At 39.8% G+C, this 27,553-nt stretch overlaps 2 protein-coding genes across 3 annotated transcripts; one reads left to right on the top strand and one right to left on the bottom strand.

The window, feature by feature from the left end:
* LOC122775050 (transcription factor 7-like) lies at window positions 1–25,171 on the bottom strand. Of its 2 annotated transcripts, XM_044034736.1 has the most exons (3): window positions 25,106–25,171; window positions 24,889–24,989; window positions 1–4,049 (listed from the first exon to the last, which is right to left on the bottom strand). In XM_044034736.1, the coding sequence occupies exon 3, from the start codon at window positions 1,034–1,036 to the stop codon at window positions 56–58; it is 981 nt and encodes a 326-aa protein (XP_043890671.1). In that variant the 5' UTR covers window positions 1,037–4,049; window positions 24,889–24,989; window positions 25,106–25,171; the 3' UTR covers window positions 1–55. The 2 variants fall into 2 exon arrangements, with proteins under 2 accessions (XP_043890671.1, XP_043890670.1); XM_044034735.1 differs by having other exon boundaries at window positions 24,889–25,130.
* LOC122775051 (cholecystokinin-like) lies at window positions 22,772–26,371 on the top strand. Its single transcript, XM_044034738.1, has 4 exons — window positions 22,772–22,869; window positions 24,256–24,335; window positions 24,499–24,673; window positions 25,124–26,371. Exons 2-4 carry the CDS (start codon window positions 24,258–24,260, stop codon window positions 25,261–25,263), a joined length of 393 nt encoding a protein of 130 aa, XP_043890673.1. The 5' UTR covers window positions 22,772–22,869; window positions 24,256–24,257; the 3' UTR covers window positions 25,264–26,371.
* Window positions 26,372–27,553: the final 1,182 nt, after the last annotated feature.

The raw sequence follows: 27,553 nt of genomic DNA on the forward strand, positions 1-27,553 counted from the left end.
AAGACATTTTACAGAAGATTTGACAGCATAGGTACAGCAGGTCAAGGCAGTGAGGTTAGGCAGGTGTGAGACACTTCCCCATAACCCTCCTTTTCTTTTTGCCATAATTAAACCTTGTTGACCACTTAGGGTACAGCTGCTGGTGGACACGCTGAAGTCTGTCTGCCTCCTTGAAGTAATGGAGTCTTTGCTGTTCAGGCAGACGTGTCCATCTCTTCCCAAGCTCAGTGTTCACGTGTGCACAGTTCCTGACATTTAGCTCCGTAATGACCTTTGATCTTTGCTCATGCCTAAAGAGCATGAATGCGTTTGGTGGCTTCTTTATGTAAGACTGCCCTTCGTTTTTCTGGGATGTCGGGGTCATCAGAGGAGGAGCAGCAGGGAAGAAGGCAGCCGTGAAGGCCTCTGGTGGAAGTGCATACACCGCCTCTCCATTCACTATTCCTACAGGAACTAGGTTCTTTTGAATGTAACGAGAGGGCATAGAAGAAACATTGCTGTTCCGTCCCTGTTTCTCTTGACAGAGGAGGTTAGGAGAAAAGGCTTGAGGATGTAGGTCAACCAATGCAGGGACAGTGGGTGGAGGAGAAGGCAGATGCCGGGGGTCACATTTTGGCTCTTTGGAGACAGGTAATGGGTCAACTGTCTCACTGACATGTGGACTCTTTACCGTTTCTGTCACCAGGGCCTCCATCTTCAACAGGAGAGGGTCTGGTCTGTTGGAGTCACACTTCACAACACGGACGGGTAGAGGTTCATCCATCTCTGCCAGCAGTTCATCCACAATATCCTGAAGAGGGTCCAGTCTGTGGGGGTCACTGCCCTCTTTATTGACAAGAAGCTGGTTGATTGTCTCTCTCAGAAGTTCCTCCACATTTACCAGGTTACAGTCTGGTATGTTGGACTCACACTTCACAGCAAGGACAGGTACAGGTTCTCCTGTCTCTGTCAGCAGATCATCCATCATCACTTGGAAAGGGTCTGGCCCTTGTGTCATGGCTTCCTCCAACTGTTCCAGTTCAGTAAGTAAATCCATATTTGACTCTGTGCCACTGTATTTCTGATACAGTGGCAAGTTGCTGATTTCTCCTGCTTTTTTAGTTGGCTGTTTATTTGCAGACTGAAGTCATTAGAGCTAACTACTCCCAACGTTCCATTTAATGTGCCTTTGTTGCCTTTAATGTGCGCACGTCCCTCATTGGCTGAAAACGTGAATGACGTCATCACGTAATTGCACAAAGACAACCAAACTAAGCTAAGAGCTACTGCCGATAAAAGAACACTGCTAGCCGACAACATGTGTTGGAAAACCTCACCTTTCTGTGGGTTTCTGGCGTTGGGTTGGTCAACTTTTTTATCACTAATAGGTCACAGCAGTCATATTAACTAGGCTAGCATGCTAATGTTGAGCAACACTTGTTTTTGCTCTCCCAGAGAAGTCACTTTTATCTGCTTTAACAACACTTTTCATTCGATACATATTTTAAAAGCTAATCTTAATGGGTATCTTTGAACTGGGTGAAGGATTTGGGACTTTTTAACAATTGGAGAAACACAGAGACTCCACTCACCTCACCTCCGAACTATAAGAACTGCCATTGGAAACCATCATGTTCAACTCTGTACAAACCACCGTGACAATTATCATTTCCTTAAATTAAAATAAAGCAGCTTGTTTTGATGACAATTCAATATTTCAATAATTCAATATTAGGGACACAAAAAGTGAGCGGTCCATAGCACCAACAGAACACAAAAAATTGTATAAAAAAACATGCACACACACACACACACACATATCATATATTTACATACAGCCTGGAGCGCCAGTGGTTCCACATTCTAGACGAGAACCTGACAGAGCTCAGGTCAGAGTGACAATTGTCCATCACAGATAAGTTGGTCTATCCTTTATTAGGCCCACAGCGCAGACTAGCGTCAGTAAGTGTTTACATCAACTTGAGATGAAGGTTAAGAATAGAGATTATGACATTAGGATGAGTAAACATTAGGTGTAAATCTCAAAATTGATATTGTGACTGCAAATCAGTAAAACCTGAAGGAAATGTCATTACATGTGGCAAACAAATGCTTAAGTAATAATAATTTCTGGCATGCTGTGTACACTGAGAGGTGTAATGCTGCCCTCCACAGTTTGAAGTGCTTAATCACACTTCAAAGTTCTTGATTTCCACCATTCTTCTCAAGTAAATTGGACTCAGTGGTTAAAGATTAAAGGTTAAGGTCACTGTCACCTTATAAGAACCATAATGGGTCTTGTGACTGCTCTTTCCTACAAACATTTCCAAAGAATCCTTTCAAATTCGGTACAAACTTTCAGATGAACTGAAGATTTTGGTGGTCCAAAGTCAAGGTGGGATTGGCTCTAGTGTACTGCGACCCTCATGTGGAGAATGAAGTGGTAAACATTGAATGCGTGTTGCTTTTTTATTAATCTCTTAACCTCTAGTTTGTTGTGTGTTGTTCTTTAGGATAGAATGGCCAGAGTTGGGGCCAAATGGTGGAGCATGTAGCTAAAACTGTTGCTTTACAGCAAGAAGGTTCACATCTCAGTTTGGGCCTTTCTGTGAGGAGTTTGCATGTTCTCCCCGTGTGTGCTTGTATTTTCTCCGGGGGAGAGAACGTGAGAGTGAATGGTTGTGTTTGCCGATGACGGACTCACAACATGACATGTAACCCCGACTTTCACCCTATGTCAGGTGGGATTGCCTCCGGTGCACCCTGTGACCCTCATGTGGAGGATGAAGCGGTAGAAGATGGATGGATGGATGAATGGGCACCTGTAACTGAAGGAGGAAGAGGAGAAGGACTAATATATAATAAACTGAGCATGGCCACAATGCCCCACTCTGGTCGAGTGCTGTGGATTAACACACAAGACATAACACAGAGAGCTCAGTTTTAAAAATAGAATACAATTTGATATTTTGCATCATATTTGTACAAGAAATCCCTATTTCTTTGGCCATCCTATGTCATCTACCCTTAAAGATGTGGTTACTAGAAAAAACAATGTTTTTGTATCTCAGAAATAAGTAACAGAGTAAAGTGATTTACTGTTCTAACCTCTCCAGTTACAGATATATTCCACAGGGAGGCAGTGTGTGTCAAAGAACATAACTGACAGCTGGTGTAAACACAGATCTCTGCCAACTCTAACCCTGGTAAAGAAAGCAAACCAGCCTCCAAAGATTCAGATATAAAATGCAATCAGTGCTGTGTTGGCTACAGAGCGAAGCCCAGAAGAACTTTCTGAGTGACTCCTCTCATAGACCACCGCATACAGTGTGCAACACCACTCTTTTATTCTCATAAAAGACACACGTGAAATGGTGCGATGGAGATTCTCTGTTTCTAGTTTAATGTCAGAAACACGTTGTAGGAGTATTTTATTTGCATTATTATTATTTTTTCTCCTGAGCAGCAGGGCGTGTATGGTGAAGTCTGAAGGTTGAGCTGACCATAACGTTCATGACAGCATTTATGTTTATTGACCAGTTTGTTGTTTGTTGTTTGTTGTTGTTGTTTGGAACTCTGTTTGGAGCCTTATTGGACGCAGCAGAGTACTGTATGTACACTACAATGACAATAAACGCATTATATCATGAAGATCATACATCTGAGCAAACCTCAATCAGCAACCAGCAGCCGCTCAAGTGGTGGTCACTCCACAGATGAAATGTGCAATTGAGATGTATTATGATTATCTATGTTTTCTTCATAATGAACCAGCTTTTAATTCCAGAGGTCATGACGGAAAGTGTATGACTGTGTATGAGAGACGGAGATGAAAATGGAGACAGGGCACAGATGGACACACAGAGCTGTTTGGTTGTGAGACGGTTTCTGATACTCAGCCAGACTAACAGGTTTGTGTGGTCCAAGAGGGGAAATGAGAACATTCTGCAGAGTTGAGTCAGCCAGGACATACAAGTAAGAAGCTGGAAGATGAATGCGATATTGAAGGGGGACATTTCTTTTCCTGGCATGTCTTGGGTACTGGTCAGTCGCTTCATTGTCATTATCGGCTGTGGAGGAAGATAATCAGACGTAACAAACGGATCTTATGTGTGGACATTAGGGGGAAAACATGAACAAAACAAGTCTTACAAAAAAGGAAGGAAAGGAAAAATAGTCTGATCGTTCCCTCCCAGAGACATCTGTCCTGGGGTCTGTTTATCTACTAGACTCTAATACAGGTGCATGTTTAAAAGCCCAAATGACCAGACTTCTGAGCTGAGTAATAAACAGCAGCTTTATTTCACGTAAACACTTGTGTTTGCTATGGAAAGGACAATAAAGATGATAAATTTGACCTGTTATTTTCGTCAGAATAATCAGAAATGAACACTGTAAACATCTGTGAGTAATAGGTTCCCGATTGCAGGTAAAGCCATGTGAACGTCGCTTTCAAAACCCGACAATTGTGAATCTTGAGGCCTTACAGTAGGAGTTTGTTTTGCAACTAGAAGACATGCGTCCATTTTTATATAGAGTTTATTCTTAAAGCCTCGAACAGCTGAACGTCTCACTGCTTTTTGGTTAACCAGCCAATAACAAGTATGAAATGTATGCTAAGTAAAGTATGTTGGTTTTTCCTTTGTTACCCTTTTGTTAAATGATGGTGTAAACCTTTGATGAACAACAGTGCCCAGTGCACACATTTGTAGACAGTGAATTTGATTTATTTTATTCTGTCAGACAGAATACATTTTTTTTTTTTTGCCTGTGGACGTCCACTTGATCAGTTCTCTCGTTTCCTTTGTTGCCCGTCCACATGCAAACCTGCAGTGGGCTTTAAAGTGCTGCCATTAGAGGTTTTCTAGTTCACTGTAAACACACAAAATAAAACATATTCTCTGGTCAGCAGGAAGTAATAAATCTATGACAGTGAGTGTGTGAGATACAGTGTTCCTTTGAGTGACAGTAATGATTGAGTGCAAGTCATGTATACATGGCAGTATCTGGGCTACCAAGACTGAGAGTCAATACAGAATTGTTAAGCAACATAACATTTGTGAATTTGTATCCAAGCACTCATGGATTCATTTGGTCAGATGAGCTTTCTAAAAACAAAACGACACACCTTTACCTACGATTCTACGAACAAGCAGCAAGGCTAGGTTAAACTGTCGACTCTATACAAGCATTGTGGGTTTTCATTTAGCTGAAGGACATGTGGTTACAGATGCAGTATAACTTCAAGGTTATACCCCTGGCAGTTTGAACATTTTGAAGACGCACATCTCCCTAAAAACTTAGATAGTCTCCCTCTTTGCAGTTTCAATAAAAAGGCAATGTGTATGCTAATCATCTCACAGCTTGACTGAATGTTTATCAGAGACTTTTGGTACTTTAGGTCTGACTTACTGAGAAAAGCAAAGTAAAAACTGAAAAGTGAGACATTTCAGAGAACTTGGTTTGTACCACATTTATAATCAGTCCATTTTCAAATAATAATAATAGAGCTTCCTTTTTTATATTTTTCCTCTAGCTTCTTTATACATTTCTTATGTTTTAAATATTTAAAAGAACATTAGTAGGGCCCTAGAGAAACTGCTCATTTATATTTATATTGCTACTGCATAGACATATTATATATATATATATATATTTATACGTATATAAATACATATTTTATATATTTATAATGCTACTGCATGGACATGAATTTTTAATGTTTTTATATCTGTACATATGCTGCGCAAAAGGTCCCTCCTGAAAAAAAGGTGTTGGTTTCTTCAGCTACTAACATTGATAATGCTGATTCAGTTTGGTCTCTTTCTGAAACATCTTCACCCAAAAAGATGATCAATATGTCGATGATGCTGCTAAATTACTAACGTTAACTCATGATTGGTTCCTCATTACTAACTTATCATGAAGTATTATAAATAATGAAGCAACACAATACTGTGCCAGTGCATGAAATATTTTCTCATGTTGAGCTGAGGTTGTTGTTTTTGTGTAAATAACAGGTTGTCTGAGCGGTGATGTAATCTGTGTGTGTGTGTGTGTGTCCATCTCCTTTGTTTCTACAGTCTTTCTTACGTTATTTGACATCATTTGACATTAAATGTAATTTACATGAGCAACAAGACTGGGGTGTGGGGTCATGGTTTGGGTTTGCTTGCTAGGTCACTGTGTTTTCACAAAACCAGACAAGCACATCCCCCCCCCGTAAACAATATCCAAGTGTTAAGGCCACTTTTATCATTTAGTGTGATCGGGTGCCTGCTATAATCAGTAATTTAGTCATTATCCAAACTAAGGTAATGCTGCAATTGGATTCTTGTATAATAAGGGCAATAGTGTAATAGTTTGAGACAGAATGTGCACAAGATAATCATCAATGTATTTATGATTGTTCATCCTTCATGTGATTAGCAGCAGCTCCTGAAGGAACAACAAAATGAGAGTTAATGTCCTCCACTGAGTGAAATGTGAGGTGGGTCTCTCCTTCCTTTTCCCCCTCTGCCCCCCTGCTCCACTCATTACTGCTTCATTGTGACATTTTGAAACTAACAATATTTGCCTCTAATTATTAGAATTTGCCACACAGTAAATTGAATCACCTCAAATGACACAGAATTGCAATTGTGGCAAACAAACACGAGATGACATCAGATACTGTCGGCCTTGTCCTGACATTTTCATGGAAAACATATTCATTGAATACCAATGTCAGAAAAGCTTTAACAGCTTCTATAATACACAAATAAATCATCTTAATAATGAAACAAAATGAATCAACAATTTCCAAGATTGTTTTTTGAGAAATCACAGAGAAACAGTTTGTGCTTAATTAAATAATAAAAATAAATTTTCTGCTAAGCATCAGCGAATATTTTTGATTAACTGGGAGTTAAAACACACAAAACAGTGGTAAAATCATTGCAGATTGACATGCAATTGCTCTTATTACCTAAAACCAAAGAAAGAAAGAACAATACTATAAATGTGTTATAGCTGTCTATTTACAGGACAGTGCATTCACATCAGATATGACTCAGAAACAGTATGTTACTATAGCTACATGCCTTATTCTCCGGCTGAATATGGCATGAATACAATCATGATACTGTGATTCAACACTTGATGTATTGTTTCCCTTAATCCGTGCTAATTCACAGTTTTCCTTTTACTTTTATGTAAACTTTGTTATGCAAAAAACAACATTGTGGTAGAGAGGACAGAGAGTAGGAGGGACAGCAGGGAAACAGTTGACGGTGACATATAGCAAAGATGAAAAGCAGGACGTTCAGATGTAATAAATTAGTTTTATTTGAGGCCGAAACAAGGTTTTATTTAGGAATGCTACAGTGGTGACATTTCCAGCAAGGTTGTATTTGGCAGAATCTGCTCATCTCATCTGCGTCACTAAAAGGACATAGAACATGTTGACATGACATGAAAACAGAGTTGTCCCTTTCATTTATTCATGTGGGCGTCTCTGTGAGTGAGGGGATTATGTTTTTTTTTTTAATTATAAAATATGTCCTTATCCATAATCTATGTAAACACTTTGAGAGCAGATGATGAGTGAATATAGCTGAAGACAGTAGCAACAAGAAAGGTATTGTTGCGTTCAAATCTACTTGTTCTTTTGTCAAGAACCATCATTTTCAATTATGGTTTATTTACTAATAACTCCTGTGAGAAGCAGTGGAATCATTTCTCAGCAGCTGCAGCTTCATTTAATTCTCTATTTGACTTCCTGACAAAGTGACTGTCCCTCAGTCTTTTTCCCAAAGTTGCATTGCATTCCATGTTTGTTTTTTAGCTGCATACTCCTGAGATGCCTACACATGATTACAAAAGAAAAATGCAATAATAAAATGTTTAAAGTCTGGACTTAATGATTTATGTGTTACCACTAATAGCCCTAAAACAAAGAAACAAAAAGAAAAAGTAGATATACCTTATGGTATAACTTTATACAAGGAAAACATAAAACAAAAAATCCCATTACGGGGCTGACGCTGACAGAAACTCATCTGCATATTATAGTCAGTATTTATTACCGTACTAATGTCATCTAAAAGTCCCCAGACACTTTACATCTTTTCTTTTTTCAGACAAACTATTAATAATAATGTGATGTTTTAATTCTATAAGAAACTACCAGCACATGCAGATTTTATATCCGCCATCTATATTTCATATATTTACATATGAAGCTTGTTGGCTCTCTTATCTGGCCTCCTCTCTGGCTATTCAAAGTGATCCCACTGATTTGTGTGTTTTATACACATAAGAGCCTCATCTTCCACTGAGAGTGTGTGTTTTATGACTCCAACCTCCTGTGGTTGTATTCTAATATCTTTATGACTGAACAGCAACAAAGGGCAGGGCCGGCAAGATAGATGAAAATCAAGAAAGAGAGGAGGGAAAGCAAAGAGAGGAGCGAGGAAGAATAAAGTGCGTGGATGCATGCGTTCACACGCTTCATACGCTAATTCTTATTGTTAGGCGAGCGATTATTAAACTATTTGCATGATGATTTTTGGCACCATGATTTCACTTGCAGCTTGCTTCACTCTAATCTGAAGTGACATTCTAATAAGAAGTGTCCCCTGTGTGATGATTGAGCAACATCAAACCAATATCCCACTGACATTCTCAATTCAATTTGTAAACACATACAGCCTCTGAGAGAGATGGTAGAAGTACACAGCGTCTTTCAAACATGTGTACACAGTGATGTTACAGGTGCAGACACAGGGTGGGGGCAGATGCAGACATGTACGTGTGTTCCTGAATGTTGAATGTTGAGCTGAGTCAGCATTTCCAACTATATCCGTCTGTCTGTCTGTCATTATCATTTTTATATGATTATATTATGCCTCACAGGCTAAATGCGGAGGCAGGGAGCATCTGCTACATGTATTGATTGTCCCTTTGCTGAAAACCATCACACACACTCTCCTCCCATGGCAATATACACAACATTGCAAAACACACGCGCACACACACATGCACATTTGCGCAGCAATCGCAGTGAGGACGCTCCCTAGCTCCAAACTTCACAACTAAATGCCTAACCCAAGTATTAACCCTCAAAATGCACTTTTAAGGAGTGACAGACCATGAGGACCAGCCAAAATGTCCTCACTGGTTTATAAGATACCAATAAAAGAACATACACACACACACACACAGTCTGGTTGCACCTCATGGGACATTACATTGACTCGCATTAATTAATGGTTTAATTTCCTGGAGACTTACTCTAACCTTAACCGTAACTACTTCTGGCTTAATCCTGACTTCACCATAATCATACAACACGTCTTCACCTTAAAATGTAATAAATGACATTATGAGGACTTTTGGTCCCTACAACATGAGTAATACCTGGAACACACACACACGGGCAGACAAACTCCTACTAGTATAGATTTGTATTGAATGTGAGTCATGGCACATACAAAGACACACAGGTTAGTGTTATTGTTCAGTGTGTCCACTTGACTTAAAGTTCATGACAGTTGTACACGGGCAAAACCCATCATGAGTGCACTCTCATTTTCTACCTGGGTGTTGTGCAGGACATTGTGTCAGAGGTTGACTTGATTCTTCTGACGATTTTCCATTCAGGTGAATTCTACTGAATTGTGAAGTTCCCCGCTTTGATTATGAATATGATTAAAACGCCAACATTCTGTCGGAAAACGCAAGGTTTGCACACGCATATGCACATATTTTGGACAACTTCTTCCTTGACAGGTGTTAAATAATGGATATTAAAAAAGGTCTTTCCAGCTGCTACCTGTACCACTCCAGGAATTAAGCACAATTGGTGTTTATTCTGTTTATTCATTTGTGAATGTGTCTGGCTAGGTAATGATGTGTTTTGAGGGGTGGGGCTGGGTTAGATAAGGTTTCTTGTTTTGTGATTTTGTAAAATGTTAAAACTCAATAAAAACATCTTTGAGAAAAAAAAATGTCAGAAAAGACAGAAATAACAATCATCTAATTCCCAGCTCATATCTTTGTCGAGTTTACAGCATGTTGCATAAGCAGATAGTCTTTTATTGATTTTTTTCTCCCTGTGGTTATCATTAATGAACAGGTCAACAGTGTTAAACTTGATTTATGATCTCACCTGTGCCACTAATGACTCTTACCCATCATCCCCATCATGCAGTTTAACATTCTGCAGGAAACCATTATGGCAATAGTCCCAGGAAGCGGCAGGTAGTGTGTGTAAGCTGGTGTGTGTGTGAGTGTGCGTTCTCGTTGCTGAGTGGGCCTGTTCTTTTCGGGAGGTCACTTCTGTAATCATAGATGGAGCTCGTTATGTACAGATACGTGTAAAGGGCAAAGATTTTATTGTTTATACAAAATGTATAACAATACTGATTATTGGTTACTTTTGCGTGTGTGTGTGTCTGTGTGTAAATATAGAATATAGATAAATTCATGGACTAAACTGGGTGACCATAAAACACAAACAACCCCTTTATTGTGTGTGTGCACTGCAACGGGAAATCCCATTCATTGATTAATCCCTAATTTTAGGTTTTCAAATTGACAAATACTTGACAAATATATGGATTTACGATTAAGAGTAAGACAAACGTTGATATAAGCTGTGTTTATGTTCACATCAATCAATAAAAATGAGAATATGTAGTTTTTGTAAGAGAGATGAGCGTCACTTTTATGGTGTTCCACTGACAATAGACTGAGGTAACAGTGAAATAATCGGAGTTAGATCTGAATCATATTTGTGGCTAATCAGATCAAACAACAGAGTTTTGAATCCTGCCTTATTTCCTGTAGTGCTTTTATGATGCTATAATTTTTCGGGTTAAGACCCAGTGCAGAACAAAATTAAAAAAACAAACCCTCAGTAATCAGAAAATCCTTGGTTCACAGACCGTCTGTCAAAGAAATCCACAGACTGGATGCTAACAGAAAACAACAAACAAAGGGAATCATGTGACATACATGACACAGGTGAAGACACACGGGCAGGAGGTAGAATCGCCATCTTCTATGGAAAGATCTCCATCATACTATGGAGAGAGGGCTTGAAAATGTTTATGTTTATGTAATTTTCTGCTCTGCTTTACAATAATAAGTAAACTTAAAACTGAAAACCACACGAGGAGCTGGTGAGGGTGCATTCAGTTCAAGTCAAGCTTCCTCTGAGGAAAACAGGGTCAAGCCTTCTCCGCTGCCAACAGTGTATGCTCAGCTCTTTGTTGGATGTATGACAGCTGGGAGATTCATGGTTTTAAAATATAGTATTTTGAAAAAATTGACTGGCCTTGTGATGGACTGGCAAAGTCCAGAGTGTACCTGCCCTTCAACCCCCCTGCGGCCCTCAAGTGGAGGATAATGCAGTAGAAAAATGAGTGAAAAATTGCCTTAAACCATTATAAATGCTGTCAACTGGACTGCTGATGGAGCAATTCTAGTAAACTGTGGTCAAAATGAATTTCACGTCAGGCCCTTCCACTAAACTCCTATTGTCACAGAATGCACGTGTTCTCTGCTCATCCTAGGACTGTTTGATGGTTCGGAGTCTGTGTTTACAGCACAGATTCAGCAAAAACAGACTCTGAACTGACACCTATACTGTTTCTTAAAGGATTTTTACATTCAGGAAAGACTCACTCATGTGGAACCGCATTAAAAAAGTTACAGTTTCACAAAATCATTGTTTTGACATTGGTTTGATTTAGAAACTACATAGTGTACCTGTCCATCTGTTTTAGGTCCAATATCGTATCTACTTGCCACAAAATTCATTCTTAGTCCCAATGCAGACTTTGGTGAGCATTTGTTCTTAACTTACCATGAGGTCAATATTTGTTAGGCTTTATTGTAAGGATGTTTTTACTTTGGTCATCCTCTATCTTCTAACCCTGTGTGACAGTGACACAGGCCTCATCACTTCCTGTTTTGAAGTCTGTCTCTTTTCTTTGGCATTCGTCTCAGTGTGACTTGTGCCCCTATGTTTTTGCCCCTCCTCTGTTGTGCTTTGTTTGTGTTTTATTTTTTAAACGTTTGCTTTATTACTGTACAACAGTGTCTCTCAGTCCGGGTCCTGGGGACCCACTGTCCTCCATGTTTTAGAGGTTTCCTTGTGCCAACACACCTGATACAAATAAATCGTTATCAGGCTTCTGCAGAGCTTGATAACGAGCTGACCATTAGAATCAGGTGTGTTGGAGCGGGGCAGTGGGATTAAGAAACACTGCTGAACAGCACTTTGGTCAACAATGTTGTTTTTAATTGGCATTGTCTCAAAACTATAGAAATAAGGTCCAATATTGTGTTTTATAATACAGTTTGTGCTGATGACTTAATGTTAATATGTGTGGAACAAGATACATTATATATCTTCTTGGCTTTGGAATGTCAACTTAATAACACATATTATGTGATAAAAAAAAAAAATCCTCTTCTTGTTTGGAGAGCTATCAATAAGTTAAGTTAGAAGAGTAGAAGTCTATAGAAAAAGTTGTAATAGCAGGCTACATTGTTGCCAGAGTAGACTGTCTGAATCTCAGTGAAGGAGAAAGAGAGCACTCGTGTCTGCAGCACCTGGAAGAAAAAAAACATTACCATGGTGATTTTTCCTGCCACATTTATTTATTTATTTCAAGATGTGCAACTGATGCAAAACTGGACTATACTGCAGCTTCAGCACAGTGCTGTTTAAATATTGTTTTACAGACTATACAAAGCTTATCATATAGTCACCATGTTTTCTCTCTTGTCGTGAAGCAAAAATAAAAATGATGTTGCTGTTGTGTGGTTTACCTCTCTGTGTGGACTTTTCCATAGGAACCACGCTCAAATAATGTCCATGTTTTGTATTGTCTGTAAAGAGGCTTTGCTTCATTTATTTGCTGCATGAAATGTATGGACTATAGGCTACTAAACTCTACTTTTATGTTGGCACTCTTATTGTTTTCAAGCTTCCAATAACAGAAACGCCCCAGAGTCTGCTCTCTTCCACTGCTGCTCTTCTTTCCTGATGCCTTTGCCATGCACCGTCTCCTTCTTCTACACAAGTTACCAGCTAATTGGTAACAAGTTATGAATGAAACAATAGCCAAAACATCAGACAGAGGATAATTCCCAGACACACTGTTTTAACATTCAGGAAGATTGTTAGTCACACTGTAAGGCTGTCATCGTGTCTGTCTTTGTTCTTAAAGTGTCTCTGCAGAGTGGCTCACATCCAATTAAGCCACTCTTTTCCCCTATGTTCCTTCATCCCAGGAGACTGAAGACACTGCAGCAAGATCCACACTAAAGCAAGAAAACTGTCATTTAGAATATTTATCCGCACAAAGAACAAACTCAGGAAAACATGTATTTGTTGACGTGTTGACGGGGTGAAACTCTACTGCAACAAGCAGCTGAACAGCTGAGGTCTTTACGCAGCTGGTAAGTGGTGGTGATCAAACACAGGTGCGTGTCATCAGCTAGTGCCCCTCTGCTCCTGCACACGCACGAGGGAGAGAGTTAAAACAAGGAGTGGAATGGCGCAACCATGACAATGAATTCATCATCACAAGGTTCACTGGAGGCAATTCTGTTTTTGTAAAAAAAAAACTTCAAATGCCGCAGGACAAAAACCAAAGCTATAAAACAAAACAAAAAAAATCTAACTAATGTCAGTTCACTCACCATAGTGTAGGGGCAGTAGATATTGATTATTTTATTGGATTTCTTTGTCAATATGAAGAAACACAAGTCTCTAAATCACTATGGGGAAAAAATGTTGACAATTTCACAAGGTCAGAGGTTAAGTGTGCAGTCGATACTCTAACACTCACACAGTTTAGCAGCTTGGAAGATAAAGACCAGCAGATTATGTTTTGAAATCTTTGCTTCTTGCTCAATAAAATGCAACTCATCATTGCTAATTCTTTTTAGTTGGTCAGATAGTTCATATTACTTGACCGACTGCAACTGGTAAGTGTGTATGGTTCGGATTCACTTGGGTTCCCCTGCTGTGACTTATAAGTGAACTTTGCCTGCAGTTCAATACCATTTTATGAGTTTTTAAAGTGTGAACAAATTGAATTTAGATAAAGCTTCAGTCAGAAGGGTCACTGGAAAATCTTTTTGGGACCTATTGTCTGACTTTTATAGATAATTTAATTTGGTTGGTGCATCTAACTCTGACATGAAAGCAACACTTTGAACAGATTATACTGAAACAGCCAATAAGAGACACACACACACAGAGCTCTTGTTCTTCTGTGCAAGATGTTCGACTTTTCTTTCTACTGGACTTTAGCAAGTTATGTGTTGTACTATATGTTTTTTAACAAAATGGTTCTTGTTCAGGGCTGCATGGTAAAATAGTTTAAGGAGAACTTGATTTTCTTTGTGTTCTAGTACCCACTTTCGACTGCTTGTCGGTTTATTAGCACAATATGTAATTATTATGCTGCCTTGCCTTCATCACCATGTGTCACTCTGTGTTCAGAGAAAACAAAACCGACATTTCTTTATATTTCAGATTTATGCACTACAGTTTTAAAACAACACATTTTAAGTTGAATCAACTAGGGATAAGAAAAAAAACTACATATACTACATTATATCCCTCCATGATATTTTATAATACAGGAATAACTGGCGTAATCACAAATACGTGAAGAAAACATGCTGATAATAAAAAACATATCAGTGACAAATGACGCGGTTTAAGGCTCGGCTGATTAGGAATGTGTTTCACACTGAAACCTGGGTTCCCTGATTGGGATTGGAGGCATAAATCAGAAGCATGCCTCTAACAAAGTGCAGCAATAACACAGCAAAGTCTCTGTGGTCAGAAGGTGACATCAAGTCTTATCATGTCTCTCTCTTTCTTCCCCTCAGCTGGTCTTTAAGGTGGCATGCTTTCATTTCCCATTTTCAGCATCGTCTTTTGACTTGTATGTTTGTGTCACCTCTTTATTGGTGCCACGTTGCCTCGAGAGGAACACACACACACACACACACACACACACACACACACACACACGTCCGGCCAGTTCCATTTTCTCCTGAGTCGTTTTCTTCAAACCTTTCAGTGGGTGTTCAGACTTGTATTGATTTCACAACCATAGAGAGCAATAAGGACATAAGGAAAGCTGTGAGTAACAGTGTGTGTGTGTGTGTGTGTGTGTGTGTGTGTGCGAGTCAGTGATCTGTTGTGGCTGTTATTTCATTATCCGTGTGATGATGGATCACACACAAAACGGCCTACAGAGACCAATCTACTGTTGACTGTGGTGCTGCTACCGGGCTCTCTCAAGTAATCATTTCATCATTAGAAATTTGGTTTAGTTTAAATTTAATTTTGCACAAAACATAAAATAAATAACACTGAACAGGAAAAAAAAAAGAGATTAGATGAGAAAACTTGCTATCATAAAATGTATGAAGCATAAATGTCACATAAAGTATAACAATAATGTTGTACAAATTCCTAAAACATATGAATCTACCTCATCAAATACTCCAGGCCTTAAGTTATCAGAAACAGATTGTCATAAAGGCATTATTATACAGCTCAAACCTGTGAAAATAACAGGTGACGTGAAAGCAATGAACAAATTACTCCCTGTGCTCCCTGTAATCAACATTTGTTTTGTTTTACTGTACCCTGCAGTTTTAGCCTTCAAAACTTAATTATTACACCTCTACATCCATCATATAATCTCATTGACTTTGTTGCACAGATGCAAATTCTGGAAGACAGCGCAGCACTCAGCTGCACCTCTGTGGCTCACATCCATCATTCACTAGTTGTGGGAAAAATGCACAACACGTACAGTATGCACAGTATTACTGTATGTACAAGTGATCGATCACAATCATGTATCCGAGTCTTTGTGTTGTCTTTCTGAATGTACGGTATTTATGAGTCATGTGTTTTGTGAGAGCTGGAGAGAGCAGCCTCTCACCACTCTATTTTCAACACACTTTTTTCATTCAACCAGTCAGTGATAGACTGCCTGAGGCATCTAATATAACTGTCTAAACTAACTGTCAAATGAGGAGGAGAAGGATAAGGAGACGGAGACGGAGAAGGAAAAGAGAGGAGAAATACAGAATAAAAGTGGTAAAGGTGACAGTGACATTGATTACAACACAGATATTGTCCACTATCATTTTCAGGGATTTCCTTTAAGTGCCTCAGTGTAAATGATTGGCCAGACTGCAACCAGCTGAGGTTTCTGATGAGAAATTGGGCACTGAAAGTTAATAATCTGGATTAATCTGCACCTGCTATCCCTGGACTAAACAACTTTAGAGCCTGCACCTCTCATATCACTGTAAACAAACACAATATCAAGAGTTCATTTCTCCTCTGTTTAAAAAACTGCCCCAAACTCTCTGTCACTACTGTCGCATTACATACAGACACATACACACACACACTGTAGAACACAAATGTAGAATCTCAACTCATGTTATTTCCCCAGATAAACTACTTTTTTTAAGATAAATTGATACAACACTGGGCCAGAACTCTCCCTCTCTCACACACACACACACTTTATTTTGATTTAAAAAGCTGCCAAAGTTTCCATTCTACCTAATGGAAAAAAATGTAATATTTGTGAAGACATTTGCCAGATTTATGACAGAAAAACAGACGCCACAGCAACATTCATTGACTTATTTCCTTTGAGAACCACAAACAACAAACAATATCACGCAGCAACACCCATGGACAATATGTTCAAGACTTATAATGAAAGGTCAAGAAGTCCTAATGTCAGGGGGAAACAAAAATGTTGTGGAAAATTTACCTTCAGACTTAAATTTCGTTATTTCACGTTACATTCATTGCAGTCTTCCTTCTGGCTCACATAAAAACATCAGACAATTATGCTTCGTTTCAAAGCATTATACACTTACCTGCCACTTTATGAGGTACAGAGGTGGAAACCTAATAAAGTGGCAGATGGTATCAACATCTCCACAATTTGATGACAACAAGCTTTGCAGCAAATGTTAACGTAAATATAAAAATGTCTTGATGTGCACTCCTTAATGTGCATTTAAATTAAAATGGGGATTGTCAGTATTAACAAATAACAATCCATATTTCGTTGTGACGACGAAATATTTATATATTATTTATGAAGCACTTTGAATCTAGCATCAAACGTGATGAACATATTATTATATTCAGATGGTTTCATTTATATTTTGATCAATCTGTCTGTGCCTCTGACCTTTAATTCATCTCCGACTACACAGAACGAGTCGGGTGATTAGAGGAGAAAAGAGGGTCCATCCACTGAAGAGGTGTTGACCCTCACAAACACAACAAAGCAATTAAGTCGAGTGCCATGACTCACAGTGAGAGGGACGGGGACACGTGGAGAATCAACATGAATGCATTCCTTGGAGAAGTGTGACGTGCATGCATGTTTGAAACTGTGCTGTCTGTGTGTGTCTGTGTGTGGGATGCCTTGTTTGGATATTTTAAGACTGACCGTGCATTCCACTGCTGTACATTACCATAAGTGATGATCAACTCGGCATGAAATGGAAAACAATTTAGTTTCAGGCCATTTTTCGTCAGAATTACTAATGCCACTTCAATTTTTAATATCCTGATGTTTGTGGAGGAAAAGTTTTGGTTTCGGTTCTCGTGTCTGAAAACTGAAAAAAATCATTAAATATACAAATTTCACTAAAGTATCTCACCTAAGAGCTAGTTTGTATTGCGTAAACTAGATTTCTTTGTAGTGGAATTCAACAATCAGCTAATTATTTTTGAGCACAGTCTTACGTATTCAAGGCAACACTCAGAAAAGCAAGTTTACTGTTATGTTGACTCCTGGTGCCTCAGTAAGTCCTGATAGAGCAGTGATGATTCAGTGGATGTAAGGCCAAGCTGTGTTCACTTCGAGGCTGTGTAGTTTGAACTTGACTGGGTTTTTAAAGTTTGACAGTGTCAGCCTTGGTTTAGGTTGGATTTTCCAGAAAAAATCTAAGAGATGTGAGTATTAAGTAGTGAGTGAGCTCATTGTTGTCAATAACAACAAAACACTGGCTGGTTCTCTCATCCGTCCTTCCCTCTCCACTCACACAATGACACGCACACATGCTGCTGCACAGAGTCTCCGACATAGCAAAAAGTTACTCAAAGGCCTCTCAAAACTAAAAATAGACACGTCAGCCTCAACATGAATGTTTTTTTTAACTGCACTGCCACTCAACATAAACCCCACAGAGCGAAACAAAGTTTCATGAAGCGTAGCCTGACGGGCAAACAAGAAAGTGAGCTCACCAGTGTTCATCTGGTCCGTGAGTAAAACACTTCTCTGTTACTGTTCTGACTGAAACCCAGGATGTTCCTTTGCAGCCGTTACAAGCCCCCACAAACCTGAGCATAGCAATGAGGCTGTTTTTGCAACTTACGTTTAGCCTCCTTTAACGAGTGGTTTGCAGAATCAATCAAAATCAGCCTTTATTTATGTAGCACCTAACAACACAAGATTAAAACATAACAAATGAAGGAGGGAGGAAATGAACTGAATATGAATATAAAAGCGATCATAACGGAGTAGCTTTATGTCCAGTTGTTAGAGCTGCTGCATGTCTTGCTGTGTCCATGTGAGCAAAGACACTCCGAGCAAAAATTGTGGCCTGGTAAATGTTATTGAATTTTATATTGATTTACTGTTCACGGCATGTGATAAACAGTAGATAAAAGCAGTATGGAGAATATATATCTTCATCAGACCGTAACGCTCATATGTCTGGACTCAGCATTTATCTTCGTTGCCCAAACAGCAGACAGAGGTTGTCTTACCCATGGACCTCTGAAATGAAGCCCTCGGGGAGGAGAGTGGATTAGTCGACTTGCAGTTATTCATTCTGTTTGGCCAAAAGCACACTTGATGTCACCAATAACATGGATTCAATTTTTTTGTGAAACAGGTGAACAATAACCGTTTTCCAGAGGAGAGGCTGGGAAAATGTGTTACTTTACCGTCCTAACTCTGCACATGGTCATGACTGTGTGTGTTCTGCTGCAGAAGCTTTTCCCCATAAAACATTCGAACTTCAGAGCATAATCACATTATTACTATAATTATTATTAGAAACTAAAATGGTTTCCATAATGTAAATGGCTACATTTTAAGGTGAAGACATTAGGGCCAGTACTAGTTATGGTTAAGGTGAGTAAGTCTCCAGGAAATGTATGCAAGTCAATGTAATTCCATGTCTTCTGAAGTCATGGAAACCAGAGTGTGTGCATCTCAGAAGTTAGGCAGGTGCTAACGACAGGTTTAGGGGGAAAGTCCAATCAATAGTTTAGCAGCTGCTAATGACAGTGTTAGGAAACAGGCTAATGTTAGCCTGGAGTAGAGCTAACAATAACCAGAAAAGCCTGAGACTCTCTCACTCTCTCTCACTCACACACACACATTTGCTCAGCATTCATAATGAGGACACAGACATAATGCATTGCCTGTAGCCCCTTACCCTAAACTTAACCATTACAACTGAATGCCTAACCCTAACCTAAACCCAGTTCTAACCCTAAAACCAGGTCTTAACCCTGTGAGGACCAACCAAAATGTCCTCACTCTGTATCATTTTCTGGTCCTCACAAAGACACCCATACAAATGTATAGTTCATATGGCTCATAATGGTCATAATGAGCAGTTACATGACCATTACATTGTGCACTATTATTAATACAATAAATGAAATTGATGAAAGCACATTCAAAAGCCATACAGCCTATTATATCCATGACGATGTACTGCGTAACGTGCATTATGCTGACCTGCTGTTCAAATGATGCATGTGCAGAGTTGAGCAGTGCAAACTCTGCACATCATAATGAGAGATAACTGTGACTGATCTGGCTCATAGTGAACATTTAAACTGTAATCATGCTAATATGGGTATGGGTCCTGCAGGGCATTATTAACTATAAAGCACTTTTCACACACAAAGGTACATGTAGATTTAAGATGCCGCACACACAAACATTAAAATGAGACAGGGGAAGAAAAAAATCAGTACAAAGTTGAAAGACACAACACATTCTTAAAAAAAGAGGATAAAGAGAGTAATAGGAAAGAAAAAAGGTATGAAAAATGTTATGAATTAAAGACAGAATGCCAGCTTTGAGTGCAAAGTTTCAGCTTTTCTACTTCACAAAACTGAAAAGTGAAAAGTACTTTCTCTTCCCGAGACCTAGCCTGCAGCTGAACAAGTGAGGAATTTTAAATAATTCAGACAAACCTCGGCGAGCAAATCGGTATTTAGGTAGACACAACAGGAACAAGAGCCTCGTTCTGGAAAGTCAATGCGGCACACGTGTCCCCATTCAACACGACCGCCCCGCACAATCTGAAGATAATCAAAGCTATTTTCTCCCTCAAATAGCACCAAGGCTTGAAGGTTGACATAGAAACTCTTGGAATGACATGCATTGTTACTGAGTAGCTGCTTAAGGGGCACCGAGTTAAAAGCTAGTCCTAACAGCTCTAATGAACCTTTTAAAAACCAACTACATTACCACACACGTTATTGTGCTCATGTTGCGGCTTATACATTTTAATGTATGAATACCATTTGTCCACAAAGCACACTCATGCTGTTTCTTTCACTTTCTAACACAAACGGGTGTCCCACAGACTTTTATCTTTTATACCTGTGACCTTGCAGCTTCTGGCACATCCGAGTATTTCCATTCTGCCACATAAAGGCTTTTGATTAAACTGTTCAACAAACTTTTTCCTGTTGAAATACCATTCATGGATTGGTAAATGGGTTATGTAAGTTATTGTAAAACTTTGCTGAAATAAAATTATAGTTATCAATATACAAGTTCTCATGGATGATACCAACACTGAACACATGCAGTGCTGTGCAAAAGTCTTTGTTGTTTTTTTTGTCTGTCAAATTCTGTAATCGCTGGCCTTTGGATTAGGATGAAGTTGGTCTCCATTCATCTTCTACCACTTTACCCTCCATGTGAGTGACCAGAACTGTCTCCAAGCCATACATCATAGCAGGTCTCACTACTGTCTTGTAAACCTTTCCTTTCACATTTGCCACCATCCTTCTGTCACTCCTCACCCCTGACACTCATCTCCACACACCCCGCCCTGCCTGCACTCTCTTTACCTCTGTTGTGTACTGTCCATCGCTTTGGATGGTTGACCGCAGGTATTTAAACTCATCCATTTTGTCTACCTCTACTCCTTGCATCACGGTATCACCTGTCTAACTGTCGTTCGCACACAGGTATTCTGTCTTGCTTCATTCCTCTTCTCTCCAGTGCAGACCCCCACCTCTCCAGGCTCTCTTCCACCGGTCCCCTACTCTCACTACAGATTACAATATCATCTGCAAACAACAGCTGATCCCTGATGTAATCCCACCTTCACGCCGAGCCAATACGTCCACATACAATACCACAGTTCCTCTCTTGGCACCCGGTCATAAACTTTCTCTAGATCCACAAAAACAGTGCAACTCCTTCAGGCCTTCTGTAGACTTCTCCATCTGTGATTTTTATCTTCATTTCTTTACTTCATAATGTGGCCGGTCAACTTCATACCCATGTAATTACTACAGTTCTGCACATCACCCTTGTTCTTGGAGACTGGTACAGTTACGCTTCTTCTCCATTCCTCAGACATGTTCTTGCTCTCCAAGATTGTTTTCCTGGACATCTCCATACTGCCGCAGGTATTTCATCTGGACCCAGCTGCCTCTGGTCACTCTTCACTACCTCTCTTGGCTCCGACTTCCTCTGCCTGGTTTCCAAAGTCATCCTACAGACTGCGCCATCTGATGCAGCCGGACCATGTTCTCCCCTGGCATCACCTTGCATACTCCTTTCTCCTACAGATTGCATCTTCTGCATAGTATATAATCTACCCCCACTCTTATAGGTCACCCTATGCTCCGCCCTCTTCCTGAAATATGTATTTATTTTTCTCTCCTTAACCCCATACCTCCTCGTCACCACTGTTCCCTCCACCAACATGCCCATTGAAGACCACTCCAATCACCACTCTCTTCCTACCAATCAATCAGTGCCTCATGCGACCTTTACAATGAAGTCACGCTGTTTTGGTGACTGAAACGATTCAATTTTGGCCTCGTCTTTCAGACTATAAACAACAATATCTATCCGTGATCTGTTTCCAGTGTTTGATTCTGCTGCACGTGCAGACACACATAGTTAAGACACATGAGGCTGAGTGACGCTTCACATACTGACCCACTTTGGACTCACTCTGTCAGAACCACACACTGGTTATATCAGCTGCATGTTGCCTCTGCTCTTTCAGGGATCATATTTTTCTCTCTGTCTCCATCCGTGTTCCTGTGTGTGTGCCCTCATATGTGTATTTGTGAGCGTCAGTGTCCATCGAAAGGCTCGGACACGCATCACTCAAGAGCTTCTCCAGCTTCCTCTTCCTACTAGAAACCACAGCTTGAGTGCATTCGTTTGTGTGCATGCTTTTACTTATGTGTCTGCAGTGTTTTTTCCACTATCGTTTTCTGATTTCTGAGTGCTGCACAGTTAAAGCTCTCACCTTTGTCCCAACCTTTTCTCACCTTCTCATATAGGGCTACACCTATCCCAGTTTAGTATGTGTGTGTGTGTGTGTGCGCGCGAGCACCTTTGTGTCCTCTGTTGCGTCAGTGGCATCAGTTTTTGAGACTCCTCCTCCTTCCTGTGTGTCAGTATAAAGTGAGGTCTCTCTCCCTCTTCCTCTCACTCACTTACACTCACTCATTCACTCACGGCCTTGACACAGGAGGAGCAAAGCTCAGCATCTTCAGACTCAGCTTCTCCTGGTCCAAACCAACGACGACTGCAGGTAAGATTTACATACATTTAACTGATATGAGCTTTTGTCTGTTCTTAGATCGTATTAGTAATTTATTAAAACACTTTTTTTTGGTCCGTTTTGAGCGTTTAAAGATGTAAATTTAGATTCAATACAAATATAATCAAATGCTGTGCTTTCCATCAAGAATTATTGCAAACTTTCACTTATGATTACAATACAACTACGTGTGCATACAGTATGTAACATCTGAGACACAACATAATGTGTTCCAGCTGCAAATACATATTTTTATACATAAAAATGGGAGCTGAACATCAATCTATGAACATGGAAATGTTAAAAATTATTATTTTTTCTCTCCCTTTGTTGAAGAGGAGGAGGAGCAGCAGGAGGAGAGGGCTTTCACACACACAATATAATAACACTCCATTACCAGCCTAGTGAATAATGAATGAGAGACAATCACCAGCTTCTAACAGGAATTATATTAGCATCAACAGAATGACTATTTACAACCACACAGTGTCTCTTTAAACAGACATTATTCAGGGGGCTGTTGTGTTGAGCTACAGTGTTAATTCTACACAGATATATACTTGTTTGTTTGTTTTTAAAAAGTACTGAATCAAAATCGAAATTTCTGTATAGCCCAAATTTACAAATCACAGTTTGCCTCAGTGGACTTGACAGTCTGTTCTTGACGGACATCCTCTGTGCTTAGAAACAACTCCCTAAGAGATGTCATTAGAGCATGTGCTCTACTGTAGATCGCAAACTATAACTACAGGGAAACTCTGGAGTCTGACTGAGCGATGTTCACATCTGTACAGAGAAACAGATTCAGATCAACGAGTCTGGTTGAATCTAACTAACTCTGTTTTTCTTCCTCTCATTCCGGGCACTGATAAATAATTCCACCAATGTCTTGCATTTCTTGTACATCACACATCTTTTATGTGAGTGAGTGAATAAAGAAAGGAAGAATTCATGTAATTTGCTCGCTTGTTGCCGTATTAACATTCGATCTCCCTTTTAAAATAAATGCCACACAAAGCAAAATTAAGGTTTAGAGATAATTGGTGTGCTTCCCTATGGATCACAACTCCACCCTACACCACCCTTGTGTGTGTGTGTGTGTGTGTGTGTGTGTGTGTGTGTGTGTGCCTGAGGTTAACTATCAGACGTAAACTGTTCCTCCACTACACTCCAATAAATGTGAAATGATTGATTTCTGCTTTCCTGACCCATCACCTGCAATTGTTCCGGCCCTCAGACACAAAAACCGACAATAGGCAATAAAAGAGAGGAGAGACAGCGGCAAACAAATCATCTGAGGGGGAACATTAAGTCCACCAGTGGATTTATTTTGACTTTGTTGTCTAATCTTCTCTTCTCTTCTTTCTCCACCTCCAGTCATGAATGTGGGGATCTGTGTGTGTGTTCTCCTGGCTGCTCTGTCAAGTGGTTCTCTGAGTCTGCCCTCACAGTCAACCGTAAGACACACAGATGCTCAAATTATGAACTTGCATATAGGTACATAAGACAAAGTATCTTACTAACTTGATTCAGCTGAAGTAATTTAGATAAGCATCGGTTTTTGGATTGCTAAGAAACAAAATAATATATATATATTTTTTTTTTTTCTTTGAGTCACAGAGGGCTGAGGTTGAGGCTCTCATGTCAGACAGCCCACCTCCCCCATCGCCCAACCACACACGCCTGGCTCGTTCAGCTGCAGCGCCCCCCTCAGGACGGCTCGCCAACTACAACCAAGACACAGACTCCAAGAACAGCTTGAGCCAACTGCTGGCCAGACTCATCTCCAGGAAAGGTGAGCAGTGACGACAAACAGCCCGCCCGACTCCACTCAGGACGGAGACGGTGAAAGTCGTGTTACACTCGGATCACCCCTCTGGTCGTGTTCTTTCTCCTGCTGACTTGCATCCTTCTATAATCTGTCCTCCCTCATGCTGTTCCTGAGTCCCACCATCTGTTATTTGCCATCTCCCCCCCAGCTTCTCCCCTCCTCCCCTCATTTTTCCATACCTCCGCCTTTTCCACTTGTGCTTGCTCCTCTTCCTTCCCTCCTCGCTGCTGTCACTCTGCATTCCTCCTTCACACACCTCCCCGTCTCCTAATCTCTCTGTCTTTGTCTCACAAACACATAAAAAAAGGGAAAAGAAACAGAATAAGTCAGCATGGCTTACAGTCTACAGTGAGTAGAGGAGCAGATACATATTTGCCCTCAGCGTCATTCACCTACCGTCTCCATCTCCTCCAGGTTCTTCCTACCAGACCAGATCATCCCTCACCAGCAGAGCCAGCGGTCTGTCCCCGAGCCACAGGATAAAGGACAGAGATTATCTCGGATGGATGGACTTTGGGCGACGCAGTGCAGAGGAGTATGAATACTCCTCCTAATGGAGCTGCAGCCACCCCAAACCCACCAATAAAAAGCTCACAAAAATAAAGAGCCCTTTTCACACTGCACTTAACCGTTTACCCAGGGCCGATTTAATCTTAATATCAGTGTATCATCAAACAATAAACAGAGAGTAAAGTCATTTAGCAAAAGGGCACAAAGCAATCTCTGCCCTGCACTCAACTTCCCTAAAGTGCTCCAACAGCAGTACAGTTAAACATTAAACCTAATGGAAAAAGGCTGATAATATTCTGTATTTTTCATATGTCAAGAATTTCTATGAAAAGGTTAAACCCAGTTGCGTGTTAGTCCATCTCTTAGCAGGTTCTGACCCCGCACTCCTGAAGATTCAGATGTTTGGCCAAGAAGATAAATATACACTTTTATTCCGAAAGAAAAGTTTATGTATATGCCTAAAACAAAGTTGTAGTTTTCAACCCATGTTACTCAAGGACAAATAAATAGTGTTTTTGTTTGTGGGGGGATTTTAAGAGGTGGATTAATACAGATTTGGTGTTTACAGTAACAATATGTATGTGTGACTGAAATAGAAGTTTATATACAGAGGAATACACTATGTCATCATTTGTCCACACAGTAAAAATCAATTCACTGCCATAATTACCAGACTGGATTTATCCTTTAAGACCAAATGGTATTAACAGCTCAACATTGTGCAAATAGCAACATCTAATAGAATCATAATGATAATAATTAATAGTTATCCTCACCAACAATAGCGTACTTATCCCAGGGAGAAAGATTAATGTGTCAAAAGTGGAAATGTCTCGTTTCCCCGACTGTGCAGAATGTTTGTGAGGCTTTCAGTTGGACCTTAATGAGCTTCTACATTGTCTTTGGCAAAATTAAGCGAAGCAAGAATTAAATCTGTATTTTTGATTAGCACTTTGTCTAAAACCCTGTGCATTTAGAGAATTAGATTTGGAGACAGTTAAAGTCTGCTGAAGGAAACCCTGGGCTAAAAATGTGCAGTGTGAAAAAAGCACAAGATTCGTTTTTGGAAAGCACAAGGAGTCGTTTCAATCATTGCTTAATGGACTTTAAAAATCAGGATTACACGTATACTGTAGATATGAATAGAATAGAGGGGTGTTCTATTTTGAAAGATCATTGTGTATGTATGCAAAAGATGAAGTCTGTATGTTTTAAACTTTTCAAAATAAAGCTCCATTATTTGACTTCAGCAAAAAAAAAAAAGCATTTGTTTTGAGATAATGAATCCACGGTGTGTGAAGGAAACAGCTGGCGGGATGATCCCCAAGCATTTCATTTTCACAGAATAGCGAAACACTCGCTGTCGTCGTGCTGTATGATCGTCCTCCCACATGAGCATTTGGTCTACAGAAGAACTGACACTCAGTGTCTAAGACAAACGCTCACACCTCATTGTCTTTCTCCCCCTGAGGCATCAAACTGACCTTTGACACAGTACAGGTTTTATCATCTTACAGTGGACTTTAACTCTTTCTTAATTGTAATACACAGATCAATTATCACCACTCAATATTAACCCTCACCAGTAAATATTAAGCTCACATGAATCCAAATACTGGGCCTGGTCTGTGTCATCATCACTACAATCGTAAACATAAAATCAATCAATAAATAAAGATAGATAAGTAAATAAATAAATAAATAAAATGCACACTATGGTCTTGGAGAGATGCTTTAAGTCTAGACTTATCACCTGACCAGCACAACTCACTGGTCAACACCACTAGGTGGCACTAATGCGGCTGGTGGTAACAGATTTAAAGCTGTAGTGTGTAACTTTTAACTATTAAACAACTTTCCGTAACATTTAAACCATTGTTAGATGAGTTTAAAGTCAGTTAGACCCACACGACTCTCTGTGTCCGATTCATTTTACATTGCGACTTAGGCTAGTAAAGTGAGAAACCTTAAGGTTAAGGAATTATCCCCGGTTCTCTGAAACATGAATAAGGTAGTGAGAAACCTGAATGAATGCTGGAAGAGAACAGTTGAAATATGGACCTCGAGTTGTCTTTCCTGCTGGATCACCCTGAGGCATGAGGTAGCGTCACTAGCAGTGTTTTTGTGACAAAAGTTACACACTGAGGCTTTAAACGTGCAAATCAAATGCTCACATGACTTCCGCCACATCATGTAGTAACATAGATATGTAGTTATTATAAACAACGGTGAAATCAAGTGTGGGAAGGCTCCCACAAAGAGTGGCAAAGCAGAGTGTGAACACAATCACATAAAACTGAACTGCAGCTTTATAAGTCATTGTCAAAGAAGGTT

Source organism: Solea senegalensis, linkage group LG9, assembly GCF_019176455.1.
Source record: "Solea senegalensis isolate Sse05_10M linkage group LG9, IFAPA_SoseM_1, whole genome shotgun sequence".
NCBI lineage: Eukaryota > Metazoa > Chordata > Actinopteri > Pleuronectiformes > Soleidae > Solea > Solea senegalensis.

Coding starts and splice junctions, on each gene's coding strand:
- LOC122775050 (XM_044034736.1), bottom strand. CDS start 1,036: ATGGATTTACTTACTGAACTGGAACAGTTGGAGGAAGCCATGACACAA.
- LOC122775051 (XM_044034738.1), top strand. CDS start 24,258: ATGAATGTGGGGATCTGTGTGTGTGTTCTCCTGGCTGCTCTGTCAAGT. Junction 24,336..24,498: donor GTCTGCCCTCACAGTCAACC/GTAAGACACACA, acceptor TTTGAGTCACAG/AGGGCTGAGGTTGAGGCTCT. Junction 24,674..25,123: donor CAGACTCATCTCCAGGAAAG/GTGAGCAGTGAC, acceptor CATCTCCTCCAG/GTTCTTCCTACCAGACCAGA.